The sequence below is a fragment of the Falco biarmicus genome, chromosome 11 (genome assembly GCF_023638135.1).
Source record: "Falco biarmicus isolate bFalBia1 chromosome 11, bFalBia1.pri, whole genome shotgun sequence".
Classification (NCBI taxonomy): Eukaryota; Metazoa; Chordata; class Aves; order Falconiformes; family Falconidae; genus Falco; species Falco biarmicus.
In genome coordinates, this window is record NC_079298.1 from 31,638,656 (window position 1) to 31,652,374 (window position 13,719).

Sequence of the window (13,719 nt, forward strand, 5' to 3'; positions counted from 1 at the left end):
AATGCTTACTCAAAATACAGAGCAATGCTCAAACATTTTCAGAAGGGTAAAAAAAACAGTTTACTACATTGGCCCTGACTTCTATGAAAGTTCATTAGTATCACAGTGTCATAAGCACTGTGCCACACAAGTACTCCGGTTTACTCAAGGAGGCCTGGTTTCCATCCCAGTCCCAACCAGCCCCAGCTCCAACACTTCCAAGTTCTTGCAGGAAAAACAAACCAGAACAAAATGCAAAACTTTCTTCAAAGTTGAGGGCCATCCAGTTTCTTCTGTGACAAGAGTCAGCAGAAGATGAAGAATTAAACACATTTAATCATTTCCACTCCATCCTCCACTCCTCTTTGATGCGTTTTTACTGGCATTGACATTGGGTTTTGCCCAGTCTCATCTATCCACTGGTATCTTTAGACAGCACCATAATCTAATGCATTCCAAATATTGAAAATTAAACAATTTAAATAAACCCGTTTGTTTCAATAGGCCACTTTCTTATTTTAACCAGACTCATTCTTCATGTAAGTCACACATATTTGTTCCACACATATTTTGTGGTTATTTTGCTTCAAATCCTCTCTCACTGCATTTAAATGTTACTACTTCTCACACTCTCCTGCCAATATTAATCATATGACCCCACAGCCTTTAGGCATCAATGGCTTTGATACCAGTCCAAGACAGCATTTAACCCTTAACATCTATTTGTGTATTTATATTCTTACCTATTAAGGTCAAAAAACATGCTTAACTTTTGAACATATCTTTTCTTGAATCACACTTTAAGCTTTTTAAATTATCCCATGTTTGCCTTTTCTGAAATACTATTTTTGTTATATAGGTGCTTCTAAGTTCAGAGTTGCTGGTTCCAAAACCAATTATGCTTTCTGTGCTAATTAGTAGACAGGCAAATTTGAGCATTTCTCTTTAAAAGAGTTTCTGGATTGTTTTTCCAAATATCTGTTAAAAACATTCTGATATGCTACACAAAAAGCATGTAATGTAAAACAGACAGCGTTGACCTTGTATCGTTACAGCTAAGGTAGAATCCCTGTCTTTGTTTTGTTCAGTTTCCAAAGGAAGCACACTAACCTCTTCCCTTCTTCAAGCATTGCAGCAGCAGGGAGGTGGTGGAATCACCATCCCTGGGAGCCCTTCAAAAACGTGCAGATGTGGTGCTCAGGGACATGGCTTAGTGGTGGGCTTGGTGGCCCTGGGTTAACGGTTGGACTTGATGGTCTTAAAAGGTCTTTTCCAACCCAGCTGACTATGATTCAATGATTCTCCACCCCATTTTTTAGTTTCTGATAACCCTAGTAAAACTTCACTATCACACTTCGCTGCAACTGAGCAACACTACGACATTCAAGACAAAATTCTCCCACGTAATGTTTGCATTTGGTTTAAAAAACAAAAAAAAAACCCAGTTTCACAGTTAGTAGAATATAAAATTTTCTTTTTTCAAGTGGGATTTTGTGCTTTAAAATTGTTCCAAATGTGTTGAAACTAGTCGACAAGTTTCTCTAGTATCTCAAGCTCTGTGGCAGAACAGTTCCACTCCCATTTAAATGAAAACCTCAAGAAAGAGCTTTTTAAATCTTATAACCAGGATAGCAAGTTACCTTCACATAAACTACAAAATGTTTTCATATCAATTCCTAACAGCAATCTTCAAAAAACACAGGCCTCTTGTTTATTTGAAATTTATGATAAACGCTTATTTTCAAAAGATAGAGCGCAATGATTTAGTAAGGAGGCAAACTTGACAATTCTGCACTGACAGATTTACCAGTAACAACAGTAACATTGCAAGTATAGAACTAACTTTCAGAAGAAAGCTGAAAAAGGTAGAGATCAGAGGTTTAAAAAAAAAAATTATGTAAAGAAATCACATATTTAAAAACAATACTTAATAGCAGACAGGTAGATCTATACAGTACCACATAGCAACGTATTCTTCAAGAATAAGAGTTCTGGCATGGAATGATTCAATTGATTTCTCTTCCCTGAACTCACTCCGTTTTTACAGGCACCACCAAATAATTATCACATAACTAATGCTGGAAATACACTACTTCATTCTCAGTGGACTGCAATCAACTACATATAATCATTTCTGTTTCCAAAACGTTATCAGCAAATCAATTTGCTGTGAAGCAGCTGTTAGTGATTTAATATTCTCTTTACTCACAAAGTGAAAGCTGCTCATCATTTTCTTTTGGAAAATTGAGGGGAAAAGGAAAGAGAGAGATGCATAATTTAAACCCAGTGAAATTTCAAAGGTTAACAACAGTTTGATTAAATGTATTCATGCCCGATAAAGCCAAAAGTCAAAATAATTTTCCTGATTACTTACTTTAGGTCTAAACATTAGAAACCCCCAGCTCAGTGGGGCAGGTGCCCAACAGAACTGAGCAAGCACCTGGGGTGAGAACTGAATGCCAAGGCAAACCAGACAAGGAAGATGAAAATTGCTTACTCCACCATGCTTTCTTATTCCCAGCTGCCACTGTCTATATCCCATAGGAGTTCTGGGACTTTACCGCTCCCAAAAGGATGGTGAATCGAAATATGACATCACTATTGGAATGAATGAGTCCTCTGCAATGATGCATCTGGAACTGTAGGCCCACACCACATCAAAAAGTATCTAAAGCACTGTCTCACTAAGTCACAAGTTGAGGTACTAACTCGAATAGGAACCTGTGACTGAAACAGTACTTGCCCTTTTTCCCTTCCCTCTCCAGTCCTCCTGTATTACAGTAAGAATGGTGACTTTCCTGGTGCCAGAATAAAGGCTGATGCAAAGTTCTTGGAAGAGCTTTTTGCAAATGGTACGTCCTTTTGCCACTAAAGCTGCATGGAGCAATTTCTCAGAAAATCGGTTAGAGGCAAACTAACCCAGCATCTGAGAAGACACTAAATAGCTGGACTTGTTTCCTCTTCGTTACCTACTCCTCAACCCTTCAAGGCAGAGTTTCTCCTGCAGGCTACTATGACTCCTGTATCGAAGTTTTTCAAGTAACACCTTAAAGAGAGCAGAAACAAATGAGAAAAAAAGAAATAGGAAAGACCATCCAGAAACGCCTTCAAATCTGGCTTTAAATACAGTCCAAGAGACAGCCTAAGTATTGCAACATCCGAATGTCATGGTGCTGAAAGCGTGAGAAAGAAAAGCTACTTGTCTTGTTCCTGGTAATTTAATGGTGAATTGCAACGGCTTCAAGTACTTATGGGCTGCCTATTAAAAAAAAAGACCTTTTTTCATTTCTTGGGAGATAATCAATGGAACAGAGCCTCCAAGTGGCTTGTCTCAATTATACTAGTGACTCCACAAAAACTCACTCACGCAAAGATGCTTCTAGATTTCACCCGTTCTTGTTTCATGGGTGTCCCAAGGACAATTCAGATTACTGGCAATGTATTTCATTTAGACATTACAAGCATCAATAACAGGCACCTAAGTAAGGGACTCTTCTGTAGCAGCCAACACATCTGAAACCCTGTAAGGAAATGAAAGCCAGGGACAGATCCTGTCAGGATAGGTCTTTGCTGGAGCTTAAAAGAAGATAGAAAACAAAATTTTCAAGATATTAAGAAGGCTCTTAAGAAGTTATTAGCAAAGATATTCTCAGTGAAGGAACGTGTCACTTAGAGGGGCACATCCGACTTTTATGGGTGTAAGAAAGCACAGAAGTGGAGTGAGACAACTATAAACCTAAACCTTACGACAAGAAAATTTGCAGCTATATTTGTGTATATACCACTATATGGAATGCCTATACAATGACACCCACAGAGGACCACAGATCACCTGTCATGGCACCAAGCTTTAAGTTAATATAACCTGGATTTATGTTTATTGCTCTTGTGGTGTTCCCCAAAAATAAGCTACAGAAAGGGAGAGTCTTAGACCCTCTTTCTGACTGCATCATTTCTAGTGAGGCTTTCAGATGAAAAGTCAAAGGGAAGAGAGCGGGAAGAGAAACAGTACAAGAAATTCTACAGACTACTCCTCGAAGCCAGAGTGCTGCATTTTATACAAGGTTCTCCTTTACCATGCAGAAAAAATGTAAACAGTGAGGTAGGTCTTTTAAGTCCATTGAAACATACTGAACAAGCTCAACTACAGACCTTTAAGAGCCACCCAGTTTTATAATTTCTTTCAGATTGACCAGTCTTTCAATCAAAAATAACTGTTCCTTGAAACAAATGAAGCATAGTAGAAAAAGAAAATTAAGACAGATAAAATAGCCAGTGACTATTAACAACTATCCAACATGCACTTCAAGGTATCTAAGGTTCCCTTTAGCAACTAGCGATGCTTTCCAGGGAAACAAGATTAGCTATTATGAAGAATGTATTACTAAAAAGGCAGATATTTCTAGCATCTTATTCTTATTGCCTTTGTTGTATGCACATAGCCAGCTTTGTATGGATTTTTATAAAAACTAAGACTGAACAAAAAAAAAAAAACACCACCCCCCATCAATCTAATAATCCAGTAAAGAGATTTGATAAAAGTTCCACAGAGTAAAATACAGAAACATCCTTTAAAAAAATTAAAATCTAAAATGGCCACAAAACCAGAAAGTCATTAGGACGAATAAGAAGGGGAGACTTAAGAGAAGTTTACAATAATAAACTAATAGGATGGTATGATGGAATTCCTATATATTAAACTAAAAACACTGTATTTAGAATTTGTCAAAATACTATTTAACAATAGAGTTAGCATTTTAGCAACATGTAAGAACTTTAACAGCTACTTTTAAAGCACAGGTATCTCCTCCTGGTTCTACCCTGTGATACAAGGCAAACCTGCCTTCCCTCCGTCCTTAACTTATTTCACAGGTTTAATATTTTTAAACAGTGACTCTGTAATGACAAATGGTCAGTTTGCAGACAGCTGATTGCTCATTCCCATGATAAGGTTTCTTTCCTCTCCTTCCTTCTTGCTTCTAAAAGCATGCTTTACCAGTTCCTTAATATGTCCCAAGCTGACTTTCTGTTTAGCCAGTTTCTGCAGTTCTTTAGTACATTATACAACAAATGAGAAGTGAGATCCTTGATGAGGTAGACTGTTTAACATAGCCCTTACTACAAAAACATTTCAGAATATTCAGGAAAATAAAATCTTTGAAGAAATTACATGAATAAGCAAGACAGCAGATATTGGAATCACTGGCATATCAGTGAGATTAATGTAAAAAGTATTAATTTTTACACTAGCCTGAGGCTGGATATATGGTTCAATAAAGGAGCAACTTCAAAAACTGTGTCAGGAAAATGTCAACTAAATGCAACCTAAACGAAAAAAAACACAAAACCAAACAAAAAAACCCTAACCAACACACCACCACCACCCAAAACAGCAAAATTCCACTCAAACCCCCCAGATTTCAATAGATGGTACAACTACAAGATGTTTGTGGTGTTAACATTGTCTCTTCAGTTAAGAGAAGAATCAGGCAAGTGTCCAAAAACCATGCCCAGACAAGCATTTCAGTCATTAGAAGGTTAAGAAATATTTTAAGTGTTGTTGATGAGAAGTAATACAATTTGGTCATATCCTGAACATGAGCAATAATGAAAAGTGAGACAGTAAACAACTGATAGAAAAAAACCCCACATGATAGAGTTTTGGTCTTAGTTTTAGATGATTAACAAAGATATCTGTAGATCTCAGACTGGGTACAGAAGATAGGTCTGGAATAGAGCGTGTAAGTTTGAGACATTATTAAACATTTACAAGAGGAAAGATGACTGTAACAAAATTACTTCATCTGAAATACAAAATATGGCATTACATTAAAAAAACATTACACTTCTGAGACTTGGTTCCTTAACTACACAGGTGGACTCCTACAGCTTTAACTGCTGAGAAAGCTAAAATTCTGATCATATTTTAGAAGTTGATTTTACACAGTGAAATTTTTAAATGAGAAAGCCATGAATCTCAAATACACTACCTGAAAAGTTATGTCAGATAAAGAGTTAAAGAACAAGTTTTGTACAGTAAAATTGTTTGGAATTTTTAAAGTTTGCCCAGAATCACCTTAAAAAGGTAACCATACTGACAAAAGGCTTATATTTCTAGGTACAAAAAGATCTACATGGAACAAAAGACACACAACTAACACAGAAAGAAATTACATCAAATTACTACTCCAAAAATCCTGTATGGTAAGGCTTTAATCTGCAATTATGATTCTGTATTTATGTAAAGGACAGCCAGCATTTATGGGGAAATAAGAAAGCCAAACACTTAATATTGCCCCTAATATTAATTAGGCAATATTGCACTTAATATTCATCAGTGACTGCTATTTAAAACACAGCTATTTCTTCAGTACTGTTCTGATCTTTCTGTATGTCTTGAGGATAAGAAACTCCTTACAGCAGATACTTTAAGTTTTCAGGTAAACAGCTGTGATCAGTAATAAGAGTGATGTGCCAGAACACACAATTCCGCAGACTTTTTAAACATGCACGCGTAAAAACACTGGAAAAAAAATAACTCACGTGATTGAATCTTCTGGTGAAAGCGACAGCATTTGGTGCAGAACTGTATTTCTCTTTTTTATTCCAGCCACAGCTTGCCAGCTCCTGCGAGAACAAGGATGAAAATTCTTTTTTTTTTTTCTTTTCTTTTTTTTTTTTTTTTTTTTTTTTAATTAGCACATAACACATGTTCAGAGCCAAAAGCATATAGAGAGACAAATCCTACAAGTTTCAAAATAGCTAACAGGGTAATAATACATTGAAGTAATAAATATAGTTACACTTTTCAGGTTTCTTCTGTAAATTGAGATTTCACAAGTGTCATTTCTGAATTGTTGCGAATTATTAGATTTTCACAATCATCCTTTGTTGACTTAGGGACTTTCTTTTTAATTCAGCTCTTATTAGAAACCAGTTAAATAATTAGAGATCCACTTTGTTACCATGGAAAATCCTGCTTTAAATGTGCATCTGAGCTAGGGAAAAGGCATCTTCTTTTGGCTTTAATTGTTTCCTGAAGATACTTAAAAGTCTATTGAGAAGATACACCTTTACTAACTCAATCTAAGACATGTCCCATTATTTTAGTTTGGCATGTTGCATTAAAGAACTACCAAAATTGTCATTCTGTGCAGCAACAATAAAAAAACCCCTATTTCCCGTCTTCCCTTCCAAAGGAGCCCATTTTATTTTAAGTTGAACAACACCCAGCATTTAAATAATTTTCTGGAGTAGAAGGGAGCCAGGAGGCCTGCTTAAAAGTTAAAAAATAAACCACATAATTCATGTACTTAAGTCACCCTAAAAACTACAGGTCTCAACAACTTAACAAATTACTCATAAAGGCTGAAAAAGCATTACTTTATCTACAAAGCTACAATGCCTCTTACTTGTCCATAAAACTTAGCAGATGGGCAACTATATCAATCTTCCCTGTTATCTACTACCACTTGATTCCAATAAAGCAGTTTTAATGAAAAACAAACTAAACACACCAAAATAAGCTCTTCTATTCGTATACAACAGCATACAGATGTAAATACATAGAGCATATAGCACACACCTATTCCACGGTGCTACCAAGAAAAATAATCAAGACAGTTTAATAATTGAAGTGGCATAATAGCAAAGTACAGCCTTTCATTTTCATTTATTCATGCTTTCTTTCCACATCTCCCACTCTGAAGCACTCTCAGTTTTATTATCACATTAAAAACTACTCTGTTTAAACTTTTACACTATACATCCAGCTACCACAGAACATAGGTAAGATGATTCAACAACGTATAACCAATAATTGTGCCATTTAAGACAGTTAAGAAGAATTTTCTGTCTGGATATTGTAGGCTTTAAAGTTTGGGTTGGGTTTTTTTTTTTTTGGTTGGTTGGTTGGTTTTGGTTGTGGGGGTTTTGGAGGGTTTTTTTTTAAAAAAAAAAAGTTTGATTTTTTTTTAAATCAGAAACTTCTTAACGTCTTTTTAACCAACGTCCCAAAACTATTAAGGAGTCTCATGCCAGTTAAGAGAGAACACAAATTCTTCCATTTGTTGGACATGCTGGTATTTGTTAGAGAAGACTGAGATGCTTCTGTCCAGAGGCACTGGGAAGAATATGGAGTCTCCAGCTTTGTATTTAGGGCCATTCCTTCAAATTTCACTAGGAAGTTCTGCCACCAAAAACCATCCTGGAAAGCACCGGCATGTTTGGTACAGGAATGTACATGCCCATCTCCTTATACCTGCACTGCAACGGCTGTGCACAGACAACCACCCAGCCCTTAGCTGCTCCTGCCGCAAAGGAGAGCGGGCTGCTGAAGAAGGAAGCCATCCGAGAGACTCTTGGTCACATCCTCTATCCCTCAGCATCTGCTAATGCTGCAGTTCCTATTGGAGTAACAATCACAGCTCTGCACCTGGGAGAATATAAGGCGATTCATCCTTATTGGCATCCGATGATTGCACTTCCTTAACAGCAGACAAAAATCAGTTGCTGTCTCAGGTTTAGGGAAAGCATGATAATTTCTTAATCATCCAGAACCTGTCCTTGTACTATTTAAATTCTCATCACCAACTAAGAAAACAATGATGATTCCAGGCAGAAGTGACTCATTGCCCTGGCACTGTACATCTAAGGGCTTACACGGTACAGACACCAGAAGCAGGCCTGACCTAGCTAGCAGCCTGCTAGCACTGAGGTTTGTGGCACTGATGGGATTAGCAACAGAAATGATATAATTTTCAAGAGAAAACATTACCAAGAATCTTTAGACAATATGTAAATAACAGTATTAATGTTAAGGTCAAATTTATATTTACACACTCCAAATTAGAGGTCTAGTATCTATTGGGCACAGATGCAAGACCTGACTCTCGGACCACAGACCACGTATATATGTGTATATATACATTTATCATTATTATTTCAAAGAGGAGGTCTCCCTGCTTTGACAGAAGACTTAGACAACTGAAGCCTCTGCTCCAGAAAAACCTTGTTGAGATTTTCACTGTCGCACCGGAAAGAGAAAACAATGACTGCCAGGGAATAAACTTCTCACTACACACTGAAATCTAAACAGCAGAAACAGCTCCCAGAAAACATTCCTAGCAGATTCTTTTGGCTACGTAAGATTGTTACTGGATTCCTGGGCCTGAGGCTGGCTATAAGGTTGTACAAAGATACAACCTTATCATCCTTAACTTGGAATGAAAGGTGTTTTCACGCAGTCTCACAAGAAAAGGTAAAGACTTAATTGGACATTATTGACCATATCACATACTGTCTAAAACTCTGAAACGCTAGTTCAGTCAAGAATACAGAATAACCCACCAGGGCTGACTGAAATTATAAGTTTTCCAAGTTAAAAAGAAAAAAACCAGACAAAAAATATTCTTCAACATTACTGCAGGTTTTTTAGCATCTTTCCTCACCATTAAAGCTAAACAGATGAAATCTTTTAGAAAGGCAATGTTCTGTGATCTTGCACTCAAAGGGTATAACAGGGTCACCACATTTTGCTCCAAACCAGAGATTCCTCAACACTTCTACACATGCTGCTGGTCTACACAAACACTTCACAGGCACAGCAGCTCCCAGCTCCACCTGCATGGAGCACTTGCTTCAACCAGTCTTCTAAGGGTCCTTTCCCTGCCTCCCCCAAAAGCTTTCAACTCTGTAGTAAGACCACAAGCTGAAATAGTCATTTGTGAAGGGTACCATAGGACACAAAGGCACAGGGATGAGGTATACGAGATGTGAGAGTTACAGGTGGATTTGGACTCCTAGAGTGGGGTGGGTGGGTGGGTGTGCGCGGGTGTGTGTGCAGAGGAGAGGAATATTATGAACTCTGACTACAGGAGGTAGAAAGGAGGCAGACTGTCAACTGGAGACAGGTAGAAAAACCACATTGTAACAGACTTAGGCTTAAGATAATTTGAAAAGACACAGGTGCAGCTGAGAGAAGACAGGTATGGGATTGAGATGGTTGCAGAGTATATGGGGTCCCGATAAAATGACAGAGCCAAAGGCACATTCTCTCCTACACACGCCTGAAGCTCAGCACAGAAGCAGAACAGACAAAGCAGTCCCGATAACTGCTAGTGGTAACAAATTTGGGAATCCTTTGGCCCTATCGACGTTCTTGAGTGAAAGCACACAGCACTAGATACTGCAAGGCAAAAGATTCTGCTCCTGACCTGAAAGGTACACATCAGAATCCTCTTATTGAGGTGCTGGGGCACCGTTACAGAGGCCCTCAGGATCTGGGCTATCAGTTCAGCTTCTTCAACAGCTTAAGCCAACATCTACACTGCTGTTTAGGGACAGACACAGGAGAGGCATACACTTCTGAGAGTTCACAAAGCCCTTCTTGCCCTCCCTTTAGGAAATGCTCCTCCATCTCATTTGCAAGACCCCTCTCCCCTGTACAGCCAGCTTTCTTTTCTTGTGGCTATAAACTAAAAGTACTTTCCCGTTGCTGCCTGTGCACAGTTTCTCGGTATTGTTACCTGACCACTCTGCTCAGAAGAAACTCTGCTGTTCAGAACCCTCTTATCCCTCACTAGAACCTGCTTGCCTAAATTCACTGCCCTTGACACTGCTCACCCCGCTGTCCTCAGGTGCCACTAACAGGAGAAACCACCAAGGTTTTTGCCTTCACTGCATTTGGTCTGGGAGAAGTAATACAGTCCTAAAGAGCATGGACCTGACTCTGCACACACTCCTGCAGTAAAGCATGCTAATTTGCTGAATTGGAATTCAGAAACCATTCTTCTATAAAAATACTCATATTTTCGCTAAAGAGACTGTGCTATCTATTCCATTACTTGACTTCAGGCATGTTTCTTTGATCTTCCTCTAGAATTGCACTTTTTCCACCACAAGTTTCAAACCTGGAGGTATTCACAAGGATTATTTCCTTTGTCTGCCAGTCAACTCAAGCACAGAAGCCACACTACCACAACTACCAACATCTTGTTACATGTAATTTCTTTAAAATGAGGGAAAGACTGAAAGATTCAGGATCAAGAATACAAAAGCTGAACTTCCTCTGTAACTCGTTTTGGTTTTCATTCCTTTTTGAATCTGTAAAATTTTGGTTTTCTTACAAAATACTACAGCGACACAAATTATAACCTGTACCACATGGCAGAGAGACTGTGCTTCTCATTAAAAACTTTATAGATGGATCAAAGTGAAAGTTTCAAAAATAGGAGGAGAGAAAAAGCAAGGATTAACAGCGGAACCATTATACAGTTCACAACAAGCAGAGACGCATATTCAATAAGCAAACGTTGTTTTTTTCATGGCCTAGACTAGTTAAGCAAAGGGGATAAAGGATTTAAAAACAATAGCCCAGTAAAGATTTTCAATGTGAGTACATATGGATAAGTAATTTTGGGGGATGTATTAAAATATGAAAAATAAGTAATAAGATTTTCCAATAAAAGCAAGCTAATGTGTTCTGCAAGGGGACATCTGGCATTTAGTTAATGCTAACATAGCTACCAGCAGCACAACTGAGCAAGTCTGTGACTACCTTTTTACTTTACAGTCACTGCTCTCTAGAAAGCCACCACCACTGCAACAGAAAGAAACCAAAAACCAACATACCGTTTGTCATTCACAGCGAATAGAGGGAAATCATGTGATTGACTTGGGAAACTCCTATCTTCTTTTGTTTCCCAAAAATGAAAATGCAAATTCACTGCATTCATACAGACGTTTACGCAGCAGAAGCGTTTTCTTTATCACCTTAATTTCTTATACTGCAGCCCACTAATTATTTAATTAACAAAGAAACAGCAATTCCTTCTATTTTCTTTTCTCGTAAGTAACTTGCAGGCATTTCTCATAATTAGGAAAGGTGGTTTCCAGTATCACTTGAAGTGATACAGTCTGCTTAAAGCTCAGGCAGAGGATCATGTCACTATATACTGTGACATGCTAACTGTTCAAGTCCATGCCTCCAGCTCACCCTAAACGTAAAGTGATCCACTCTACCTTAATCCTGAGTTAGGTGGGCTACACATTTCTTCCTAAAAGCATAAACCACAAAGTTGTAATGGGTGATGTGCAGGAACCGTGGCACACACATGAACCCATGATATCTGTAGGCAATTTGAATATAGACAGAAAGAATTATATTTATTTGCTACAGATAGAGGCAAAAAGCTGTAGAAGCGTGTAAGTGTGTGCTATAAGTATGTTCATTGATTTTGACGCTAAAAGAAAAATTACTATATATTGCTTTAAAAAGTGGTTCAGCTCTGGTTTTTGTTAAGGTAACCAAGATGAAATTCTGAAGGTTTTTTTTTTTTAAAAAAAAACATACCTACAATACTTTAAGAAAAGATTTTAACATAATGAAGAAAATGCAACACAACAGACAGCTAAGAAAAACTATGATATTTAAAGAATATTGCTCACAAACCCTTAAAGATGGTAAAAATCCATCTCCAGTTATTTTAAAAATTATGCATCTTTGAATAGATCTTTCAGAATGCTTATTTGGGAAAACAAAACACATTAAAAGCTAAAAATATTACTTCTATACCATTCTACAGAGTCTAGGAAGCAGATGAGGATTCACAGCCTGTACAACAAAGATTTGTTGGTGAGTTACAGCCATCTGTAATAAGCACCCAGTTTTTGTATCTTGGCACACTGGGAAAGATGTTGCTTATCTCCCACCATGCATGCAGATGATAGCTGTGAAAACTGGTATCAGTGCTAGTAGATACTCTATTTAGAATCAAAAAACCAAATTCTATCAATGCCTTTTAGTCACTCATTAAAGCCTAAGTTTAGAAAGTCCTTTTATACAGATGAATTCACCTCAATATTGTTCTGTTTTCTAATTAAAAATTCAACAATGTTCAAGTGCACATGTAAAAGCGTTATGTAAAGATCTACAAGCCAAATCAAGACACAGACACAGACCACAGCCTGATAGATACTTCAAAGAAACTCAGGTATCTACAACACTTCATTAATCTGCGTCAAGACATCTTTAGGCAAACTAAGTGTTCCATGTCGGTTTTCCCCATCTGCAAAACAGAGAGGAAAGCATTTCATGTGTCTAGCTTCTTCTGACCTGAGAGTTAATCTGTATTCCCTTTTCCATAGAGGATTAAGACAATTCAGAGGCACGTCAGATACAAGACGACAGACCTCTGTCTACCTGTTAAGCAGCACTGATGGACAGGTAATACTTGCAGGCTGCCTGTGCTGTCAACTGTTTTTGTACAAACACTTGAAGTGTCAAAACAGCTACTCTTCCTCCTCATATGGATATTTTCCAGTGGAGACATCGCATAAATTCTACTTATGCAGTAAATACAGATTTCTTAAAAGGAATTACTTTATAGAGATAGTCACCTGTTCTCTCACAGCTGGGTTTTTTTGGGATACGGTTCATTATTTTATTCTGCTTTCCTCTTTTACAGTTTACAATAATGGGTTAGAACAGCCAACAAAATTACATGTACTTTCTTGGCATTTCTTCTCATCTCTCAGAGACTTACTGTAGGTCTGCTCACACAACAGAATCTGAGATACAAGAGGCAGCATAAGAAGAACAATAAATTATGAGGTATGGAGTACTGGATCACTGCCACTATGTCTAACTTCCTTGCTTGCTTGCTTCCTTGTGGTTGTTACACAGCTGACTGCTCATCCTGTGCAGTGCTGGAAGCAGACTGCAAAGAGTAAACTACCATC

The 13,719-nt window shown here is 37.7% G+C and overlaps 1 protein-coding gene across 8 annotated transcripts in view; it reads right to left on the reverse strand.

Annotated features, from left to right (window-relative positions):
• RALGPS2 (Ral GEF with PH domain and SH3 binding motif 2) overlaps positions 1-13,719 on the reverse strand; it is a 127,863-nt gene that overhangs the window by 71,086 nt on the left and 43,058 nt on the right. For all 8 annotated transcript variants that reach the window (XM_056355581.1, XM_056355582.1, XM_056355586.1 and 5 more), the window contains one exon: positions 6,523-6,606. In XM_056355581.1, coding sequence (XP_056211556.1) covers positions 6,523-6,606 — 84 coding nt within the window. The remainder of the gene's footprint in view (positions 1-6,522; positions 6,607-13,719) is intronic.